The sequence below is a fragment of the Mastigoproctus giganteus genome, chromosome 4, assembly GCF_048544385.1.
Source record: "Mastigoproctus giganteus isolate SK-2022 chromosome 4, ASM4854438v1, whole genome shotgun sequence".
Taxonomy (NCBI): Eukaryota; Metazoa; Arthropoda; class Arachnida; order Uropygi; family Thelyphonidae; genus Mastigoproctus; species Mastigoproctus giganteus.
In genome coordinates, this window is record NC_143578.1 from 49,976,026 (window position 1) to 50,000,659 (window position 24,634).

Here is a 24,634-nt window from a genome sequence, read left to right on the forward strand (position 1 = left end):
TGCTATTTTTCTTCAGATGCAACAATTACGAAATGCACTAACTAGACTAGTGTCTTTTGATACATGTATTCAGTAATTATACAGGGTCTCCTTAATTTTGCACCGCGACCAGTTGCAGTTATCTCCCGAGCCAGCATTGAAAAACTCGTATTTTTTTTGTTTATGTAAGTATATAATAGAATTACGTTGTCCACAGTAGCATTACCATTTACTTCACAAAGGGAACGAACACTGTGGCTTGGGCTCGACTCTCTCATGGTCCTGTACCTTGGAAATTATTACCAAAATTAATCGTACACCTGTGTGTTTCAAAGATTCCTGAAAGATACCACAATTCATCACTTTATAACTCAATTTTCCAAAATTCCAGGGACCAGTTATCAGTTACGGTGGGTTGCATATCAGACAAGTCAACGCTGTGCATTACATGCTGTGCTCTCTGGTTTATGGGTTGCAGCTCTTCCGTAAAATCGGATGCAGTGGAACTCTGTGCGTATTGTCCTTTGTACTAAGAGGCCGCCGTAGCCGAGTGGTCAACGCACGGGTGCATAAGTAAACGTGCATTGAGTGACCCGGGTTCAAGCCCGTGACTGCTGAATACGGTGCTGTTTCTTGTATTCTCTCTACCTTGTGAACTCCTCTGACCATGTGGTCGTCCCGGAGTATAAACAGAAAATTAATTAATTTATTTATTTAATATTAGTTCCTGTGGCCTTCCGAACAACACTATTATGAGGGTTGACGGGATTTATGTACTTCTCTTCTGAATGTCCTTCAGTGTCTTTCCATAAATTTCTGCGCTTTACCCGAATGTTTTCCGTCTTCAGTAGCAACTGCGATGTTTCCATTTGATGAACACATCAGTCACCATTGATGTAGCATATTGCAGTTTTGCCGAATTGGCGAATACATTGATTGCTAATCAATGTGTTCAGTACCATCAGATTGCTAATAGGATGGTACAGTACCATCCTATGATAATTCCCCTTTGGAAGTCGCTAACTCAACGCCTCAACCCATCCACTGTATTCCTTCGATCTAAGATCATATGCATTCATATCAGAAGTAAGAACTTCTGATGTGAACGAAATTGCTTTTTTTTTCTCTATATTTGACACGAGAATGACGAGTATGGTTTACTTTCCAAAATCCCAGCGGTATCCGGACACTTTTTGACTATATATTGTATCCGCAACTACAATAATGGATGTAATTTTAACCTTGTATTTTTATGGGACTAGAAGTGAAAGAAGTTGTAAAAATATTTGTTTCTGGAGATTGGCAGTTAGGTTACGTTAAGTATGTGTTAAGCGCCAGAGCAACTAAAGTTATGAGATATCATCAGTATATTGCGTGTATAACTGCGTGTATTCTTCGGTCGGTTTGCTGGACGGAAAACCCGAGTTTCCGAAAGTTAAAAAGAGACCGACTAACTCAGCTACATTTGAAAAAAAAAAAAAAAAAAAAAACATAAAAAAAAAAAACAAAACCCGATCTCGTAAGGAGAGATCTGGTTTCGTTTTTTTAACACCAATCTTTTGTACTTTTAGTAATCCATATTGCTGATCTGCATACTAATGTAACATATTTATTGGAGACATATCACTAATTTAATCACATAATTAAGTGAGGACTTATTAAAACTAGCAAGTTGTAATACACTTAATCATCCAGCAATTCTATATCTGGAAACAAAAAAAAAAAAAAAAAAAAAAACAATGTAGCTCTTTAAGAACCACTTACCGTAATTCAAGGACATCTACTAAAGTTGGCAAATCACCAGTAACGAGCAACAAAAATCTAAGCAATTTATACCGGTACCACTCGGTGATACTCAGTATTCTAATATGGTAAGAGTTATGCTTTACTGATTCCATTCTCAGTATTAGACAAAATAACAGAAAGGAAGTCCCTTGCATACAGTATTTGAGAAAGTCATCAGCCTTCTTTACTGGAATAAAAACTGGAATCTTTTATTCTAATAGCCCACAATACAGCTGGATTTGAAAGCATTTATTTTTGATTCTGATATCCTTCGATTTTGTGAATTTCTAAGATGAAACAGATTCCATTAAACAACTATTATTACATTCGTCGGCCATTTCGGATTTTACTAATAATCACGTAATCAAATACAGTAGAAGTATAACTGAATTAAATTTACAGAAGATATTTCAACCATACGAGAGCTGTGAAACTTTACTAAACATGGCTTGGCAGATGCTTCAGTTTTGTACGTAGCAATGAGCAAAGTGAGTTTGCTACAAAATACAGCGATCTCTAGAAGAAAGTCACCACGAATTGCCTCGGCGTTGCAACTGCACTTCAAATAAAAAGTACTGCTCCCTGAGGGGAAATATGCTGCTGTTTATTTGATGATCGATGCAACTTCACAAAAAGATTCAAAACTTTAAAATATATTTATTTCTTACTGTATTAAACGTACCGAGTTGCATGTCCAACCGAAAGAAACGTGATTTTATCATGTTTGCTGCTATGTAGAAACGTTTTCAATATACTGTCCTGTCTTCCAACTTCTGTAAATTTACAAAAAAGCTAGCCTCTATATTGTAGACGACATTTTCATATATTTCTTTGATGATACTTTCAGTTTCCATTTTTCACTTTTTAGCTATATGTGAATTTCTACAGTACACAAGGACTTTCAGAATTCTCCGACGGTAATTACATGAATTAAAGACCAGCAAATATAATTATCACAATTAGCTCTACCTAAATCTTTCTGAAAATCGACTGAACAATGCACAGTTCTTCACTGTTAGCATATATGCGTAAAGCTCCTTTGTCTTCACCATATCTGTCCGTCCACATGTAATAACTGAACTCCCAGTACACAGATTTTTACGAAATTTTATATTTAGAGCTTGTAAAAATATTTGTCGAGCCACAAAATTTCATTAAAGTCGAACCAACAGACAACTGACAATTATTATTTATTTGTCCGTCCATCTTTTCGTATATTCGCTGAGCTATCATCCGACTCCCAGTGAATGCATTTTCATGATTTTTATATTTCTGTTTCTATAACGATTTATCAGGCCATCCGAATTTTCATTAAAATCGTACCAATAGAAATCCGGTAATTATTATATATATACAGTATATATATATATTTTTTTTTTATTATTATTATTTTTTTTTTTGTTTCCCATACATATCACATAGAGCGTATACAGTACATCAGGGGCGGGCCGTCCCGAGGGTGAAAGGAGTGCACTGCAGCCGGGCGTCAACGTTCAAGAGGCGCCTGAAAACCCGAAACTTACGTACACATATGAAGAAAATTTTAAAGCGGGCGCCAAATTTCAATTGGCACGCGGATGCTACATACCCTAGGAACGCCTTGCAGTACACAGTTATATGGATAACTGTATACTGTAGCTGAAGCTTTGTTTGCTGCCGTGCGCTCATTGGAGGAATGAACGAGCAATATGGCAGATGCGCAGAATAGAAATGTTCTCGGTTTGCCCATATGCAACTGGAGGAGCTCGATTTTTTTCTATCACTTTACTAAATATATAAACCATGAATTATTATTTTCTTATTATATTAATCACAGCATAAACGTGAAATACGTGTTTATTTTAATTAATGTCGTTTTACTCCCTTATAGCCCTTGAAACCGAGTTTTTACTAATATTGTCCTTGGAATGCCATCAGAAAGGAAGAAAAACATTCTGCGATTTGGATAAAAGAACAGCATCTCATCTTTAATTTATTTTGTCAATGAAATGATTAAAAAAAGACCTGAAAATGTTTAAGAAATATACTTACTGAAGTTTCACTAACTATAACATAATTATTCATTTTTATATAAACAAAAACTAAAACTCCAAAAATTTGAAAACTGAGAAATTAAAAAACAACTTTTGAAAATTATGGAAATTAAAGTTCCTGGAATGGAAAACATACTATTGTATCTCCACCATTCTACATTGGCAAAACTATAAATTCTGGTCCTCCAACAGAATCTTTTTCTAAATAAAATCCCCTCTGCCACGCTTTAGACATATTTTTTAAACTACATAGACAATACAATGATTTTAATACTCACGATAGAACAAATGTGACTATTTACAACAAATTTCCCTGGTATTGTACTACCTTCAAACAGAAGGCCTTGCCAAAAGGTTCGTTTAAAAGATGACACTGCTGTAACAGCCTGTTTGGAGACCAGCTGGTCCCTCATCAGATAGTAATGGCAAAATGTCAGTAATGGCAAACACACAGACAAAACAGTAGAGAAGTTGTTCGACGTGAGCTTCCATACGGTATACGAAATCAGAGTTGTAATATAATTTAACCTATCTGTTTCGTCTGAGTATTGTCACTAGAACCCACCTAATATCTGAGGGGGTACCGGTTAGTCCTGAAACAGACTACCATATCAGCCTTATCTTTTGAAGGTAGTGCAACACGAGGGCAACTCGTTGCAAAGGCAAGTTTGTACTGCTGTGAAAATTAAGACCATTACATTATAAATATAATTTAAATCCTGCTAGCTGTTCATTAGTAGTTAATTATTGTTGTTCATTCACGATTGATAAACACTATCATTTATTAACGTGGTTTATTAGAGGTCGTATTAACTGTTCATCAACGTTATAGACGTTAACAAGAGTCGTTAGTTAACTATCAATCCTTAAAAAGTTGTCTAACCTGTAACTGTAAATGGTAACGATCGATAAACTATCATGAATGGGCTAGATCAGTGGTTTCCAACCGGGGTGCCGCGGAACACTAGGGTGCCGCAACAACATTCGTGGGGTGTCGTGTAATTTGGGTTTAAGTTACTTAAAGTTATTATTATTATTATTATTTTGAAATTTATATATTTATTTCATTATAAAAAGGGTACAATATAAAGGGTACGGTACAATATCCATTGTACCGTATCTTTTTAATTTTGTGGTGATCTTTAATTTATCTTTATTTAGTACCTCTATATAAAGAATAAAATTATTATATATAGGTATATATTAAAAGGTCGAAAAACCACTAGGTATTTCTTTTGGCCCAGGGGTGCCGTGAAAAATTACTGGGACAGTAAGGGCGCCGTGCACCGAGAAAGGTTGGTAACCTCTGGGCTAGATCAACAGTTAACTAACGAATATTGTTAATTAACGTATATAACTTTAATGAATAATTAATAATAAGCCACGTTAATAAAAATTAAGCTAAGCTATACGTACGATCTAGCCACGTTAATAGAAAAGGGTTTAGCAATTGCGAATTATCCGTCATCCCAATTCAATTTTCAAAATCAATCGTCATTGAACAACAAAATTAATAGCTAATGAAGGGCTATCGGAATTTAAACCGCATTGATAATAATAGTGTTATGTAGTTCTCATAGCAAAACTTATCTTTGTAACGAGTTATCCTCGTACTGCACTACTTTCAAACACAGATGGACTTGCCAAAATTAACTATTTGTTTAAAAGATGAGGCTGCTATGGCAGTCTCAGGACTAACTGGTCCCTCGTGAGATAGCAGGTAATCTCTGGAAAACATACCATTGTACCTTCACCATTCTACATTGGCAAACCTGTAAATTCTGGTCCTCCGCCAGAATTGGCAGAGGACACTCATTAAAAACAGATAGCTATAGCTATATTACAACTTTGAATACTTCAGTTTCGTATACCGCATGATAGCTCACGTCGAACAAATTCTTTATAATTGTTTTTTTCTGCGTGTTGCCACTGATGAAGGACCAGTTGGTGTAGAAATAGGTTGTTATAGCAGTCTCAGCAGGTTAATCATTTGGCGAGCCTTCTGTTGGAAAGTAGTACAATATCAAGGCAACTCGCTGCTAAGTCAATTTTTTTCTATTGTGAGCATTAAGACCATTATGCTGTCTGTGCAGTTTAAATAAATATATCTAAAACTTAGCAGCGGTGGGGGGGGGTAATTAAAAAAAATCTGTCTAGGGCCAGAATTTATAGTTTTGCCACTGTAGAATAGCAGAGATACTATATTGCATTTGCTTCAATATGAATGGGCACAAATTTTCCATTCCAAACAGCACAACTCCCATACGAAAATATTTCTAAGAAAACTTGCAAAGGTTGTTTGAGTTTTAGTATTTTTTTTAAATATAAAAATGAATAATTATGTAACAGTTAGTGAGACGTGAGTAAATATATTTCTTAAACATTTTCTGAAGTCTTTCGTTCTGGTTAATTACTTTAATTTACGAAGATATTCTTTTTTGAAGAAGGAACAACAAGTCCATATACTATTTCCGGTGTCGATACTGTAATCTTTTATTTTATTTATATTTTTTTACTATATGATACGGAAAACAAAAATTTGACATTGCCAAAAAAATTAAATTGCAGAGATCGTGACGTCAGTGAAATAATGTTGGTCACGCTGCTAAAGAATAAATATAGGTAAACATAATTTACTGAGTTCATTATATATATATTGACCTGATATGAAAAGGGATATCACTTACTAAGATTGCTTCCATGTTGGTACCACTAACACTGGACAGAAGGTTGGAGAAGGAGGATACGAACCTAAGTTCAAGGTAGGAGTAGTACAAGCGGCTGCAGTCTGTAGAATGGAAGCAGTGCACATCACCATGATTTATTAGCGTCTACTGTACAAATAAAATGTCACTTCTTCCTGAAAATAAAGAAAATCTATATGTGAGTTAACTACATTTTTAATGCAAGGAGAAACAGATAGTATTGACACAAACAGATTTCTTTAGAATCACTGTTTATACCCCATGGGCTCAGGATCCAAAAAGAAAAGCGATGGGACTTTGCTTTCAAATAAAGAATCATTGCACAGAGCCCAAGCTCCCGATCATACTCCACTGAAAATAATTTGATTTTCAGTGATTTTCAGCCAGTTATGATTTTGAGTAAGCGTGTAACCCTTATGGTTCTTTCCCGCTCCTTTGCTAATGACTGTTTATTAAAGCCAAACGGAAACTTTAGTTTTTCGACTGAGCATGGATCATTCATATTCATTATCACTGCTAAAGTTGCCTCGGTATTGCACTATAAGTAGAAGCAACATAAAAGTCATGTATTATTAATGGAGGTGAAATACTAGTTGTAAAGACCTTGAATTTCACAGGGTTTCCGGAATAGGTTGTCATTTTATAAATGAAGTTATCACATAATGAAGCTAAACCTTAGATTTAAGTAATTTATTACATAATTTAAATAAATTAAAATTTATATTTAGTTTAAATAATTAAAATAAATAATTATTTTAATTTAAGTATCTTATAATTATTTATATTAATTATTCATTATAATTATTTAAATTATTTAAATAATTAAATGAAATTAATTTAAATATAAATAAAATTTAAAAGTCATTTAAATAATTTAACAGTTTCCTGCCAACTGTACTTTTACCGATACGAATTCTGTAGAGTTTCTCTGCAAACAATATTTAATGTGAAAATTTAATGATATGCCACTGAAAATAATTTTCTTTAGAGTCTATATTTTCTTCGCATTTTTTGATTATTTAAAATAATTCTGATGTGTAAATCGGTTGGTCTGTTAGTTATTTTCGATTTTGCGCAGACCACAGCTGAGGCTTTGAATTAGTTAAAGCTATGGTGAAATTATAAAAAAAAAAAAAAAAACACACACACATTGTTCAGATAAAGAATTTATTATGAAAATCATTCAAAATATACCGATGGGACTCTATACACTTGTTACTACTCTCTTTTAATCGTTGAAAGAATTTTTGAAATTTCTCTAAAGTTATCTCTGCATAGTCGATGACTTTCTTTTGGGTATTTTGGATATGAAATAGTTTCTCTTTCATTTTCACTTTTATCTTCTGAAATAGAAAGAAATCAGCCGGAGCCAAATCGGGTGAATTGTTGGGAGTTGATTTCAGTAACACTTTTTTTGCAAAAGAAATCTTCCAACAGGAAACGCAGAATGCGCAGGTGCATTGTCGTGCAACAGAAACCAGTTATTTTCGTGAAAGTCTGGTCTAATCCTTCAAATTCTTTGCAATAATCATATTTATAAGTACCAAAATTGGTGTTACAAAGAATTTTAGTACCCATTTTGAGAAATTAGTAAGGCTTCCGGAGAGGATATTCTTCTTAGGGAAAAATTTTCGAAAATTGTGACGTAAAATGCGCCATGATTATTTTCATATTATACCAAAGAAAAATGTGCATATCACTCTTCTTAAATGGATCGTGTTTTTTATTTATATGACACTGCAATATATTTGGTTTTAGCGATTCATTGGAAAGAACTTCCGTGCCTATGACGCATTACGGCCTTTCCACTCCTGCTATAATTGTCGAAGTAAATCCGTACACGATGTATTTGTTAACATACCTTCTTTTCATTAACGTAACTTTTTTAAATAAAAGGTGAAATAAAATTTACAGTACAACACAACATAAATTATGGTATAACAAAATATATTTTTATGACGCTTAGCAAATCTAATGGCGATCCGTGTTTGGGTCGGGATCCGTAGGTTGGAAATCACTGCTCTGGAGTAAAAATCATAGTTAAGTGGACCCATCATCCATACTGGCTCGACATACCGAAGAAAGAGACGAACAACATATGCTATCCTTCGACATGTAGGTATTGGAATACCTACTTTATGGTTACTTCCAATACCCACTGGAAGTAACCATTACTTCAATGGGTATTAGAATCCCCATTGGAAGTAATGGTTACTTCCCTTATCATCAATAGTAGGGTCCTTCCACAGAGGAAAGATGTGTTTTTATAATAATAATAGGCGCCTCCGTAGCCAGGTGGGAAGGTGCGTAGCACACGCTTCTTGATTAGACCGGGGTTCGAACCCGTCTCCACCAAATACGGAGGATGCGGAAAGGTTAGGGAATGACCACTGCATATCCCGGAGAAATATGGCCTTAGTTGCTAGTGCTCCTAAAAACCAAATAACAAATAACAATAATAATAATAAAATTCTTAATTCACAATTTTTTTTTTCAAGTATACGATTCCCGTTACAGGCATCCAGATGAATCTAACAATCTAATTGGAGACATTTACATACAAGCTGATAAAACATAGAAAATTGCATAGAAAAACCGCAGCCATTGAGTAACAATAAAATACATGAATCATAGCGAATATATCGCTTCTCCAACATAAGATTAGCTTAAATAGCTTTGAGTGCTCGATAATTTCCGGACATCTTTCACTTGGAGTCAGTTTTAGTTTAAATGACAGTTACAGGAATGGTGACTGCACGTGAATATGGATTTTCTCTTTTTTTCCCTGTATGCCAAATCACTGGACCACAGATCAAAATCAATGTCGGCTGAGCACAGTGCGCCGATTATGCTGTTGGGAAAGTGCCACTTGAAGGTTGAGAGCTTTTGCAGGTTTGAACAGAGCACTGGAGGGTTTCTGAGAGCCCTACCCGGGATTTTCCAACCCATGAATTCCCAGATGTTGATGGAGTCGTAAACTGCGGCGCACAGATTGAGTGCCATTGTGAGCTTCCTCGCATATGCCATGTGCTGGGCTGGGGTGTAGCTTATCATTTGAATTTTCAAATCTTATGACTTATTGCATCTATGTTTGAGGCCCCATAGAAAAAATTCACAATGAAACGGTTTGGCAAAAAAATTCTTTTACTACTTTGGATGAGAAAATTAATTTACATTTTACATCAGCAAAATGTTTAGACAAATATTTGCTCAAGGACAGTTATGATTGTATGTGGTGTTCAGTAGATGCAGAACACTGAAATTCACTGAATCAGATCTTTTTTGAAACCAATACAAAATTACTTTAATTTCTGTGAATTCTTTGAATAAAAATATTTTAAAAAGATAAGATGTCTTATACCAAATAACACCATCTATAGGACATTTTTTTTTCTTATTGGGACAGTTTTGATACTATGAAGATTTTTGTTGAACGATTTTGTATATTTCCTGTTTTTTGTTTTTAATGTTGCGTCACATTTCATGGTGAAGAGTATTTGAACATAATATAGGAATTCAAGGGCAATCTTCCACACGTAGGTGATATGATGTAGGAAGCATGAGGTGTGATCAGAAAGTTCGGAGATCAACTTCAACTTCGTAGAAAGTTGCAGCTTTGTAGCAACACCATCGATGATTCATCTATGACTTCCATAGTAACACATGAATCTCTCGTTTATCTGCGGACGGTTTGAATTAGCATGATTTGGATATAGGTGTTTTATGTTCCATCTGATTTTAAATTATTATTTTTTTTTTTTTTTTGAGTAGCGGATTCATAAAATTTTGTTTCAAATTAGGAGAAAATACAACAGAAACACACGAAATGTTAAAAACATTTGTTGGAGAAGATGCTGTGTATTGTTCGAAGGCTTTTCCGCTATTTGCAAAGTTCAGATTGACCGAATCATTTCCAATGATTCGGTCAATCTGAACAAACATTGACCGAATCATTGGAAATGATTCGGTCAATGTTTGAGCTTTGCAAACAGTACTCTTGGTCAGATCAAGAGTGCCCGACGTTCAGTTATCTTTGAAGTTGCTAATGAAATTGGTATTTCTTATGGGATATGTCAGTCAATTTTAATTGGGTATACAACTTGTTCCAGCCAAGTTTGAGTATCACCTCCTCAGTGATAATCACAGAGAGCGGCGAGTTCTTGCATGTCAGGATCTTCGTCAACGTGCTGCTGCTGACTCACAGTATGTTTCCTCCATCATTACTGCTGTGGCTAGACCTAGATACAAAGGTATAGGTCCTCTCAATGGAGAACTCCGTTTTCATTTCAGTAATGGTAACAATTTAAATTTACGGTTGGTCAGTCTGGTTGAGTAGTTCTACTTTAGCTTATAAAGACTGAACAATTATTTAAAAAAAAAAATAGCATGAAAATAATATTCCTTTTTTTACGTGGAATCCGAATAGTTTTGGATTCGGATATTTATATTACAGGTTCTCATTAAAAAAAAAAAATTACACGCACATTCTGCAAAAAAAAAAGTGATATACCTATACGGCAAAGCATCAATTTACTGAAATTAATATCAGAAACACTAACATCGTATTTATAATAATACAACTCCTCTCCTTTATAAACTGAAATATCAAGCAAATTATTTCAAAAAGTCGTGTCTAAAATTAAATACGATTTTATAAAAATAAGAATTTTATTTTTATATAAAAGTGAAGTAATTGGATAAATAAATAAGTTTTTAACATGAAAATATAAGCCGAATGTGTAATATAATTACTAAGTTTAGAAATTCTAGTGCATTAAACAAATAACGATGAACTGGTAAAGTTTGCATCCATTGGGTGGATAACATACAAAGTATGGGAAAGATGAAAATTAATACAAAAGAAGCAAATTTACATAGATTATTAACAATTATAAAAATTAAATCATGTGAAAAATAGCCATTATTTATACTTTGTTTTTAATGTAGCTTGCCAATGATGTGAAGTTTCCCATCTTTTTTTTTAATACCTTTGTATTGTGCATGCCCAGACAGTTGTGAGAATATTCATGAACTGCTTTTCGAAAAGCGTTCGATGATTTGCACTTTTGTATGCACTGTTAACCATTCCACTATTTCAAGTCAAATAATGGTTACGAAAATATTTCAAGAACACAGGTTGCATAATAAAAATGCAGCTATAAAGATGAAAAAGGAGCTGAGTGGCTAATGCAGGGTTTTAGTCCAAAGTTTTAAGAAAAATATTTTTTTTATTTTTATATGATCATATTAATTTATGATTGTTATTAAAAATAAATAAATAAATAAATAATCCAGTTGTACAGCCCGCGTCCATGTGGGCAACTTTGAGCATTATTTTTCCTCCCCGGAAACAAGCGTGTCACAAAATCATGTTTTACGTATCTTCCTCAATATTTAAGAATGTGATGACTTAGTTTTGTTGGTGGACGATGACTCGAGGCTCCAATTAGAAGAACTATTACATTTCATTTTGTCGGAGCTGAGTACCTGGTGTAAATTTCCCAGGCTTGTGATTTCAATAGAAAAGAGCAAAAATGTGTTGTTTAAAGGATACTTGTGTATTACGAGACATCCACAATGCCGGATAGATGGAGTGAGTTTACAGTGTGTGAAAACTATCAAATATCTAGAAGTTAAGATTGATAGACAGTTACGCTTTCTCTCACACATCAACTATATCGCTGAGAAGATTCGTAAATTTGTTGGTATTATTGGCCGTGTAACTAGGAAGGAGTGGGCGATAAAGGCAAGGCATTGAATCTATTTTATGACTGTATCTTCTTGCCAATTGCGAGCTATGGTGCACATGTGTGGCTAGATTGTGCGTTGCAAAAGGCAAGTTTAGGAGACTAATAAAGGCCGGCCTAACCTAGTGGTCAGGCGCGCGGGTGCATAAGTTCACGTGCCTTGAGTGACCGGGGTTCAAGCCCGTGACTGCTGAATACGGTGCTGTTTCTTGTATTCTGTGTATCTTGTAAACTCCTCTGACCGTTTGGTTGTCCCGGAGTATAAAGAGAAAATTTCTTTATTTATTTATTTAATTTCAATTCAACGGACAATGTTGTTACAACTTAGTATGGCTTGTAGAACTGTGTCAAATGAGGCCTTGCAGGTGATAACAGGACGACTGCCGCTGGATCTGATCTTAGTATTCCAATCAATGTACTTCTGTCTATGGCGTAGACGGCCATATGAGCGGATATCAATTGAAATTCGTTGTGACGATGGTTATAATGAGGAGAAGAAACGATTGTGGACCCTTCTTATTGATCGGTGGAAAAATAGATGGAACAACTGCACCAAGAGTTTAATAACCAAAAAGTTTCTTCTAAGCATCAAACAGTTTGGGAAGGGAATGCCAAGTTGGTTTCAACCAAATGTATATTCAACATTCCTGCTTACAGGACACGAGTCCTTCTTTGGAAAATTAAATGATTTAGGTATTTCAGCACGTTCATCGTGTACTTGTGGAGAAAGAGAAGACTGGGTACATCTTCTGTGTAGGTGCCCCGAATATCAGGAGCTACGAGAGGAATTGATTGATGGAGCACCCAGCGTGCAAACACTGACTTCTGGATGTGAGACCCTTCTACAGAAGACAAGGGCAGACTTTGGTGCTTTCCAAACTTTTGCTGTACAAGTTTTCAAGAGCCGACGAGTTCTGCAACAAATGGAGCGAGAAGAATGCTGATAAAATTAGCTGAGTAGCTCTATGGCACATCAGATTTTCTTGAGTGAAACGGATGTAGCACATTCAAGTTTTTCGTGACTCAAACTAATACCTGTAGAATGTTTCTGTCAGCTGCGGCAATCAAACCGAAAGAGGTGATTTGACCACAGGTGTAAAACTCACATCTATTGTATCCTTTATGGAGGTGAAAACCGACATCCTCTTCAGTAGTAGGTGACTATTTCTTCCTTGAAACGTGAACCATGAAACATTATATTGAAAACAGTTTCAACCATACCAGGACAGCTATAAATTTTTTTTGAATGATACTTGCTGCATGAGTTGATCTTCCGGCTAAATCATACTGAAATTGTAATTCCAAGGTGTCACCAGTTCCTATAACATTATGTCCTAAGGTGAGCTGTTTCATTTGTCGATCATTAGATTACAGCAAGGAGGTTGCTTGTGCCGCGGACGACAGCTGTGTGATGCAGTTCCTGATACTGCAGACACGAGCTTTGGCAGCTGCTAGATAATCACTAATGATTCAAGAGGACTAGTACAAATAGGCCAGACAAACATCCCTGGTTAGTCCACATTTCATCACTGAGTGCTCTTTCACGGCGGAGTATTCGAGGACAGGTGCTTCACTGAGTGGTATTTCAAGTCTGAGTACTCGATGAGGATAGGTGATTCAGGTTGTGCATTTCATCACTGGTTGGTCTTTTAAGTCGGTGTACTGGACGAGTCGATTAGAAACGTCAACCTCTAACTAAACATATTTCAACGCTTATGAAGATGATGCATCCGCAATAGATCTCTGTGTTCATCTTCTGACTACAGTTTACTGATGAGTATACTTTTCTCGCCTGACTGCAATTTAATTTGGAGAATACTTCCATGGTGTGGAATTCAGCTTTTGGGTAATATTTTATTTATTAAAAAGACTTTTCTTTCTCAGACTGGACATTTTACATTGAAATTGTATGCACTGACGTCAATTTCTCACTAGCTACTTTCTGTAGCAGGAACTCCAAATTCATTTTATGTGAACTGCAGCTCTTCAATGTCTTATACTTGTGCGGGAACATAAAGTGCAGAACTTTAATATCTTGTAATGGACCGGAATTAGTGATGCAAGTCTGTAAATATCTGTACAGTATTGTGATTAGTGGCGGAGATGCCAGGAAAGCTGGCTGGGACCGCCTTGTACAATAAAAAAATAATAATAATAAAAAATATTTAAGAATGTCACATGTAATATAATAGTGTTGTATTTTGGTATTTAATTATTACGTGTAAAAAATTAAACTTTGAATATGAGCGTTGATCAACAAAAATTAAATCCTATTTTTAAAACTGCAAATTAGTGGTAAGGAACTCTTTTTGCTGTCGGAAACATTCAGCATTTTATTTATTTTGGCCTGTAGCCAAAAAAAGTTCCTCAGCTAGCCTATATAAATTTTTTTCCTTGTCTATAGCTATTACATTTATTAACTACATTTCATATTGCTTTTATATCTTTCTGGATGCTGATATTATGGAAAATTGGCAGAGAATTTTCCTATGATGTAAAAGAGAACTACTGCAGTAGCAGTAACTAGTTGTTCTCGCTGAATAAATATCCTACAGTTTCTTTGCCTACAAGGTAAAATAAATTATTACAGATATATATTTACAATATGCTTGTTTATGACTTCATATAAACGAAAGTTTTTATTTCGATAAGCATCGAATACCTATAAATCGAAATAGCTATACATGTAATATCTGTTGTTCTGATTTTTTGCCAAGACAAACTAAGACTATGAGGCTCCGATACATTTTGTCTGTAAATTGTGCGTATTTTTATGCCTGCTTTGACTGTTTGCTAGGTGTAAAAACCAGAAATCTGGGAATAAAACATGCCACCTTCGCCCGCAGGAAGGATAGTGATTGATTCCGCAAACTTTGCTACCGCGAAGGCAGAGAGTATTTGAACCCACACCTTTTCCCAGCGTGTGGAAGGACAATCAATGATCGTACCCACCCGCAGGGATCCCTACTAGGCCCGTTCATGTGAACTGTTGTACTCGATGAATTACTCAGTGTGGATCTTGGAGCTGTTAACTGTCCAAGCTTTCGCAGATGACCTTATACTAACCCCCCAGACAAGATGAAGTCCATTCTCCTAAAAGGCACAATCCAAGCAAGAAGATCCCCATAATTAGAGATAGATGGCAGAACCATTAACTATTCGACTTGCTACTGAATAAAAACCCCTAAGAATCATCCTAGATATAAAGCTGAGCTTTCATCGTCACTTGGTTTACCTACACACCAAGATCAGAAAATACACTACAATGGTTTCCCCGATCAGCAGGAGAGACTGGGAGCTGAAACGTCGCTTCCTGACACTTCTGTACAAAGCACTCTTCTTGCCAGTATAACTTACTTCGCTGGAGTGTGGCTTACCAGAGATACAGTCCGTAATCAGAAAAAATTAGTCACCATCCAGTGTTGTATCTTGTTAACTATAACACTTGTGTATCGTACTGCTAGTACCCAGTCCCTTCGGGCGTCCTTCCTCTGGATCTGGAGGTCATTCGGCGTGGCATGCAATACTAACTCACCAGGAATTTACCAGCAACTATGCTGGACCGCACAGTAAATCTGGAAAATTATGTTAAACAAGAGAAATAGACTCTAGCCAACAAACTCCTGCAGATTTGGCAGACAAGGTCTGAATCTGAAAAGGAGCCGTCACCAAGAAATTTCTGCATGGCATAACCTAAGTATACCCGAAACCACCACCTTGGTTCTCCCTAGGACCAAACGCAACGTCTCTTATTACCGGCCACTACACACTTAAACAGAAGTTGGTATCACTGGGCTTAACTGAAGATCCCCACTGCAGTTGTGGAGAGACAGAAGACTGGGAACATTTGCTCTACACCTGAACCCAATATGATGATTTACGCAATATTTTAATTATCAAGACCCCTAATATGCCCCATGGTCGGGAGCACCTTTTCATCAATGAGAAAAATTATTTTGCCTTCACCAATTCCCCCAAGACCTCTTTACAAGGAGAACAACGTCAAGAAACACCTTAAAAGCTTCGAATATCAAACGCCTCCTAGGACACTATACCAAACTTACTACTGGATTAGACAAATCTTAAAACTAAACCTTCCACCTGATTTGACATTCCACTGAGCATGTCTTTGCATTGGTTTGACCTTCTACTGGATCTGACTGACAACTCACTGATTTCATACACAGGATTGACCTTGCTAACCTTGTCTTCCGACAGGATAGGATATTCTGGGGGGGGGGCATCTCCTCAGCAACCACAGCTGACAACATGACAACTCAACACAAGGCATCCTAGCCATGTGACTTTACTTTCCCCACCTCCTAGAAGATGGAGACTCCCATCCCAGTCCACTGCCCCTCTCACTACTGTTTCGCCTGGTGGATCAGTGGCCCAATTCGCTGGGTCCACTGCTCCCTTCTCCCCCCCCCTGTCGCTTGGCGAATTCCTTCTTCTACATCCTCCAGTTTTCTCTCTTATCCTCCCTTCTTGCACTGTTCCCAAATGCTCCTTTTCTAAATTTTTATTATATATCCTCATTGGGAGCTCAGGCGATCCCAGGGTCGGCCCAGCCAAAGTACTGATTATGCACTCCCTGACCCGATTCCCAGTGCCATGGATGGGAACTAGGGGTCGATGGTGCTCCACGGGCCCCCTAGGGTAAGAGGCCAGAAGACCAACAGAACCCTACATTACACGACATAAAATACTTTGTGGTCTTTACAGGGATCTGTATCTCAACATAAGAGAACTGAGCGAAGGTGCGGTAACCATCTGTGCCTCTGACCCTCAACGCTATGTCCACTATCCACCCACCATGCTAGAGCTATGCAATCTACATACAGGCTAATCATTATATACCGTTTTTCAGAGTGTGTAAGGGCAATGCTCATACCCATGCTAGAGCTATGTAATATCTACATACGTGCTAATCATTGTATACTTAAATATCTATAAATGGGTTCCACATATACTTGGTGGCCACATTATTAGTGAAATGGGGAGTTCCTTCAGTAACAGCATCACGTGTTCGTACTACCATACGATATCAAACGCGCACGTAGGGACGCTGAATGCACCTCGCGTTGAATTCAACGCGAGAATGGCCATGGCGAAAGATTTAATTGAATTTGAACGTGGCATGGTTAATTGCCGTCACGCCAGCTGGTATGAGTATCTCGAAAACTGCAACTCTACCAGGGCTTCCATCTAGTCTGTGCGGTAGCACAGTGGTATCGTCACCGTCCTCCCCACGCAGGGTGGAAAAGGCTCGGGTTCGAATCCCGTCGAAGACGCGAGGAACTTTAATGGGCTTTTTTCACTCCGTGGCTGAGTTAGTCGGTCTCAGGCGTAGATAGCAAGGTTTTTCCCACAGAAACTGGGATTTTTCGTCCAGCAAACAGACAAATTGACCATAGAACACACAATTAACAGACATAAGACACAGCGCTGTAGATGAATTTAATTATTCGGGTGGCCTAAATATAAAAGTTGGTTTCTTTAGGGCTTCCATCTATTATGTCTCGGGTGTAAAGATTTTGGTCCAATAACCAAATAACATCCAGCCAACGGAGGCCGCCAGGACTTGTTCAAGGTCTCAAAAAGGCTGCTATCAATCAAATAGCCACCCAATACAACAGTAATAACTAAAGAAGCATTTCGGAACGCACAACTCGTCGTACCTTCTTATGGATTGAGTATCGCAGCCGACAACGGAACCGGGTACTACTTCTGTCAGCGAAAACCAAAGTACGGTTCTGTAACCGTACTTTCTTGTTGAGTGTGCGCGAACTCTAACACTAGACGGTGGAGAATTGGAAAATTGCTGTCTGGTCTGATGTCATAATCTCGGGCACTTTTTCACGCTAATAGAAGGACCAGAATATAACGAAAACAGCATGAGTGTACGGACCCACATTGCCAGGCGTGAACAATGCGCGCTGGTGGCAGGGGTGTAGATCTGAGGAATGTTTTTGCGATGCACATTTAACCCCCTTGATGCCAGTGATGCAGCATATGGTTTCCACAGATTAAAAGAAAAAATTGTCAACTAGAATTATCTGAGAACAACGTCATCCACTCTTGCGTATTATGTCCATAAATGACTTGTATTCTCTGGTCAGTTTGACTGTTTTCCTGGACGAAAAATCCAAGTTTCGTGGAGAAAAACTTTGTTAACTTCGCTTAAGACCGACTGACTAAGCCATGGAGTGAAACGAGCCTCATAAAGTTCCTCGCGTCAGTGATGGAATTCGAACCTGTCTTTTCCAACCAGTGTGGAGAGGACGATGATTGTAACCAATGTGCTACCGCGACGACATGCCAAAGTTATCTGGAAATTGTTTCCGACCATGTGCATACCTTCATGGCTGCAGTGTATTCATCTGCAAATGACTTCTTCCAACAGGACAGTGCACCATGTCACAAGTTTGGAACTATACAGAGCATGAGAGTGAACTCAGCGTATTGCGGTGGCTTCTGCAGTCACTAGATCTCCATTCAATTGAACACCTATGGATGAATCGGAACGATTCTTCATTGTAGAGATCTGCAACCGCCCAATTTGCAACAATTGTGTGAAAGAAACTGAGCCCATACTATGACAAATCCTGTGTGTTCTGAGAGCTAAAAGGGCATTTATTTGCTGTCAGATGGGCGTACTTAATAAAGTGATTCTTAGTGTACTTATTGGTCGTTCGTTGCGGGCAGCTTAGTCGGCACGATACATCGCCGTCTGTCACTCGTTTGGAGAGGTCTGGTTCGATTCTTGTCGATAATCGGAGGAAAGTCTTCAATTCGAGACTATAGTTGACTGATCTCGGGTGGAGGGAGCAGGGGGTTTTCCCTTGTGTGTTATAAGGCTGATTTGACTCACAATATGGAAACCGGCCGTGAACCCACACTGCTACATAAAGTAACACACTGATATTAGCGACAATTTCCAGTACCGTTAATTTAAATTTCAATTGTATACTTCGAAGTACGCGTACCTAAATAAGCATTCTCGAGCTATAAATCGAACTACACATACTTGCCTATCTATATATTAATATGTATATCATACCGATAAATTGCCGGCCCAAAACTCTAAAAGTTCCGCAACTGTTTTAAATTTTATATTTTGGTCTGCCCCCTCTAAGTAGTAGGGCTCTTTTCGTTTCTGAGGTCTCACTGGTGCAGGAAACAGCAGACATCTGCTGTGGGTTGTCATTATTTGTTGTACAAAGTATTTTAGTTAACTAAATTCTTGCAGATAACCAAAGAATAAACACAGTATACACTACGTTAGATTTTAAAGTTCAGATAATCATAAATTACACTCACTGAATTCAACTTGTGAAATTATATAGGATTTAGTACCGCAAGCGAAAGGATTTCCAGTCAGGTAATGATTACCGCAGTCTTACAAAACAGTGTTTATGACTATTTATATGATGTAGTACTTTTATTTATTTTTAATTCGCATGGAATTCACCAATTCTTAAAACACAAGCAGTTATGTCCAAATTTTTTTTGTAAATGGTGTCGATTGTTTAAGGAAGGGAGGAAAAATTTGAGGATGAAGGGCGGACTGGTGGCCCACGAACATGAGCCACTGATGTTAATACTGCTGAAGCTGTGCAAATCATTAAAGAGAACATTCATATAATAAACTTTATTGGCCAAATGCTGGACGCTTCTTTGGGATATCATCTTCCAGAACTGAATTTCACTAGAATGGAAAGCAGGTGAACAGAAACGTATGGACTGTATGGAATACTTTTCAGCATCTTCTCCGCCCCCCCCCCCCCAAAAAAAAAAAAAAATAGAGGCCTGATTTAGCACCTTCTGGTTTCCATCTGTTTCTTCACTTTAAGGGACATCTTGCACGAAAACAGTTTAAATTTTTTTTTCTATTACGAAGATGCAAGCAGAGGTTATTTATCCGTGAATATCACAGCGAGCTATTACTCTTGGGTCTAATTGGCATATTCACGATACAGTTTGAAACAGTTTCTCCTCTGAGACAAATTGTTGTTGTTCTTGTTGTTGGTTTAGGGATTTATTAGGCGCATCGGCAACTATGGCCATAGTGCGCCAACTGAGACAAATTGAGAGGTAGATAAATCATGGTCATTTTACTTATAGATCTCTTCCCGACAGCTAACTGGATATTGTTCGGTGGGAGATATTGCTTCTAAGGCTGCAAACTCTAAAGAGAATTGCTCCGATGTCATCTTCCTGTGTCGTCTTGCAGTTAGGGCCAGATATCGTCTATCTGTGTCATGATCCTTTCGTGAATGAACTTGCATTCCGCTTGAAGAGCACCCCCTCCTCCACCCGCAGATACCTCCTAAATTCTGCTCTGTTTGTTCTTAACCTTCTATATATATATATGAAGCCCAATTTTAAGGAATGTGTTTACAATGAAAAATCACGTTCTTATACACCGAAAAATACGGGCAATTATTCTTCATCATAGGATTTATTTAGGGAGCTCCCCTTGTTTCAAAACGAATGATTGTAATTACTGTGCATACGTTAGTTCTGACACTAAATTTCCAAGGCTGAGAAAAATTTATGAAAACAGCACTGCCTCGGCTTTGAACATCATTGAACGTGTTTGCAAACCTTCCTTCACTATTATGTGGAAGTGCAGTTTCAGTGGACATTTTTAATAAGTTGAAGAAATATTTCCATTATAATTTACAGTATTAGAAATGATCTGAGGTTGTATTATGGCGTATTATTATGTAGTATAGTGTACCGTTTTCGGATGGTATTTGGTTTATTTTTAATAAAATATTTTCAGGAACATGCATTTGTAATTTATATAATCTTTCCTAATTTTTTATATAGCATTATTAATTTTATTTTTTGGCATTATTTTCACTTTTATTATAATTTATATCAACGTTAACCAGCGCAATAGTAGCAAAATGTATACATTACAAAAATTTTAGATTGGAATGTCTGTTTATTCAAATATGTTAATATTAATTAATTTATATATTTTTTTTATTTATTGGAAAACTACTGGATTTTAATTATTAATTTGATGTTTTCTTATATACTAATTACGTTTTCAACTTCGTCTGTCGATTGTTTCTACATTTATACTTGTATTATAAAAAATTAAAAGTTTTAAAGATAAATGATTCTAATTTGTATTTTGTAAATATTGATATTTAAAAAAAAATTGGAAGTATTTTAAACCTATATATTTTTAATTTTTCGTTCATGGAATTATCTTTCAATTATTCCTTTGAAAACTTGGGCACATCAAAATGGAAAAGCAAAAAAAAAAAAATACATCAGGTATGAATTTCTTGAAAATAGAAATAGCAATGCAGAAGATAAAAAATCTACAAAATTCAGAAGATAAAAAATCTACAAAATTCAGAAGATAAAAAAATCTACAAAATGCACAAACGATGTGCATTTTGTAAATTATAAAAATTGAAAAGTATTCAAACACCTTTTTTTTTTCTCTTTTCTTTCTTTTTTCTTTTTTTTTTTTTTTTTAAGTGGCATATTTTAAGGTGTAAGTAGGGAATTTACTATAAGGTTGAAGGCATCTCCCGAAGAGGAAAATTACAGAAAAGATTTTTATTGATAGAGTAGTATATTTTCGTTTTGGTTGTGAGTATTTGCGTATGTTTTATGGCTGGTGTGAATCTTTCCGATGAAAGTTCAAGTTTCTGAGAGATAAAAAATCACAAGAATAAAAGAACAAAAATACACCATCAATATCTCTAAATTGCTGATTTAAAACTTTGAATTATATTAGTTGAATCCGTTTTGTATGTACTAATTATGTCTTAAAGTTGTAAGCTAATTATTTCTTTCGAGTATCTTCGATGATTTGTACAAAACAGTGTGATAGGGTAAAGATTTTAGCCTTCATTTTATCAAGGCAATTTTAAAGACCTGTAAACACTTCATCGTCTCGTTTATTACCTGAAGTCAATAAAGTTTATCAGCTGTAAAACTGGAGTCTGAAAGAATATGGCAGTTAAGCTCAGGCATCTCGTGAGGATGAAATAACTGCAAAAAGTACTACTATTTACCCCCTCATCCTCACTCTCCCTTTCTCCCATAGTTTAATATTTTTCATTTGAAATTGAAAAGAGAAAGCGAATACTGCATTAATTTTTTTCCTAAAATTTATGCTTCTATTATTATTATTATTGAATGTTAATAACGGGGAATTTTATCATCTTCAATAAATTATTCATGTATGATAAACCTTGTAAAATCGTCTGCCATTTTATGGCAGACGATATACAGTATTTCTTTACTTACCTAACTGATGATCAATCAGCCGATAAATCTTTATAAGTCCTTTTAGATTTTACCGCAGATTTTACAAGACAGCTATACACCTGTGTGGCACGTGTATGTATTCGACCGCAGCCAACTTGAACTGCTTCTGAGAAACTGCGGCTCAAACGAAAACTTTTCCGGGTTGCTTAAGTAAAACGTTAAACTACTATTGGTCGCAAGTTATCCTGACGTCAGAGCCAGAAGAGAAAGTGACTGTAAAACGTAAATAAAGAGAATTGCAAGTCGAAGTTTAATTTCCCGTGGATTAAAATAAAATCGAATGTTGTTATTAATTTCCTTTTCGATTGTGTCAGTTCCGTTTGGAATGTTGATATAAATAAACATCGAGATAGTTATTTATTAATTATTTGATATTATTATTTATTCGGTATTGCAAAAAGAAAAAGAAAAAGAAAAAAAAAAAAAAAAGACGGTAATCTCTAAATTATTGTGAACTATTAAAGAATTACTATATACGCTGCTATACATATTTTAAAGTTTCTGTCTTTCTCTATTTCTTTTTCCTTCTCTTGGTAACCAAACAGTTGTGAGTTTATCCCACGAGTCCTCTTGTTTCCTGGCGAGATGTCCCTCCCACTTCCATTTTAAGGACTTCAATGTCTTGATGGCATCGTGGATTTTAGTTTTTTGTGCGAGAGGAGTAGATTTTATTCTATCTTTTTTGGTTATATCCCCCATGGGAGGAAAAGAACAAAGAGAAAAATGTATAAATCACTAAAAATCCTAAAATATTTCAAATTCGTTGCCGGCTGGCATAAAATCACAAATTTCATCTGCTCTATGACACGTACTTCTTTATGTAGTAAGAGATGAAACTGAATAAATGCATGATGTACGATGGATTGTACTCTCTCTTGAGTATTGTTATTGATAATTGCGTGGTTTACCTTCAAATCTGCTAACACATGCACATCATTTCAAATTCGGGTTATGAGTAATAATATGCCCTCACGGTAACACAGTTGTTAAAATCACCGTCCTCCCCACACGGGCGGGAAAAGACTTGAGCTCGAATCCAGTCGATGAGGTGAGGAATTTTTATGGGCCTTTTTCACAACGTTGTTGAGTTAGTCGGTCTTAGAAACTAAGGTTTTTCGTCCAGCAAACAGCCGATCGATCACAGAACACACGAAATTCCAGATTTATTAATACGGCGCCTGAAACCCTACAAAAAACAAGCATAATAATATTCGTCTGTCAATTACACTGAGTGGCAACTTTTATTAGGTACACCTACCCCTTTTCAAGCAGTACAATGTACCTTCCATAACAGTATCACGTTTTCGTGCCATTTGATATAAAACTGATTGGAAAATACACAAGGGATGGTGTGTGTGTGTGTGTGTGTGTATGTGATTCAATGCAATAATGGGCAAAACGAAAGTGACTTCGAACGTGGCATGGTAATCGGCGGTGTAGTATGTCGGAAATTGCGACTCTGCTGAGGTTTTCATACAAATCTATAGCTTGGATGTATAGGGATTGCCAACGTTGAGCCTGTGGTCGGTCGGACACAGCTCGTTGATGCGAGAGACTGACAGAGGCTGACAAGACTTGTGCAGAATAATAGCAAGGCTACGGCCAATCAAATAACTCATCATACCTTGTCACGGATGTCGTATTGCAGTCGAAGTGGGTTACAGTCATAGCAAAACACAAGAAGATATGGCTATAGTGGGATCAGGAACAACTGCACTGTGGACAGTCGAGGGTTGGAAAAACGTAAGAGAGAGAGAATCTTTTATTGCACCACCTTCAGTTGTGACAGTTACATGATTGGATCGTGTTGCAATGTCCCTTCACGGCCAAAAGGCCAGGGGTGAACACTTATAGAGATGATAACAAGCAGATATATTACAGAAATAAATAAATTGCCATTAAGTGATATAGGACATAAAACAAATTAAATGAAATAACATCAAGTGACAAAAGACATTAATAAGACGATACAATGACTTTCATAATGGCATTAGGTTACATAAAAATATTAAGATGACATAAAAATTACATTAAATAAATACTCGTGTAACATAACATTAAGATTAAATTAACAAAAAGA

At 36.4% G+C, this 24,634-nt stretch overlaps 1 protein-coding gene across 1 annotated transcript in view; it reads right to left on the bottom strand.

Moving 5' to 3' along the window:
• The window catches only part of LOC150086708 (receptor-transporting protein 3-like), a 66,701-nt gene extending 44,057 nt beyond the window's left edge, over nt 1-22,644 (bottom strand). The window contains exons 1-2 of the mRNA XM_090371537.1: nt 22,534-22,644; nt 6,485-6,657 (exon numbers count right to left, since the gene is read on the bottom strand). Of these exons, the coding sequence (XP_090227663.1) occupies nt 6,485-6,615 (131 nt within the window). The 5' untranslated portion in view covers nt 6,616-6,657; nt 22,534-22,644. The remainder of the gene's footprint in view (nt 1-6,484; nt 6,658-22,533) is intronic.
• Between the last annotated feature and the right edge of the window lie 1,990 nt (nt 22,645-24,634).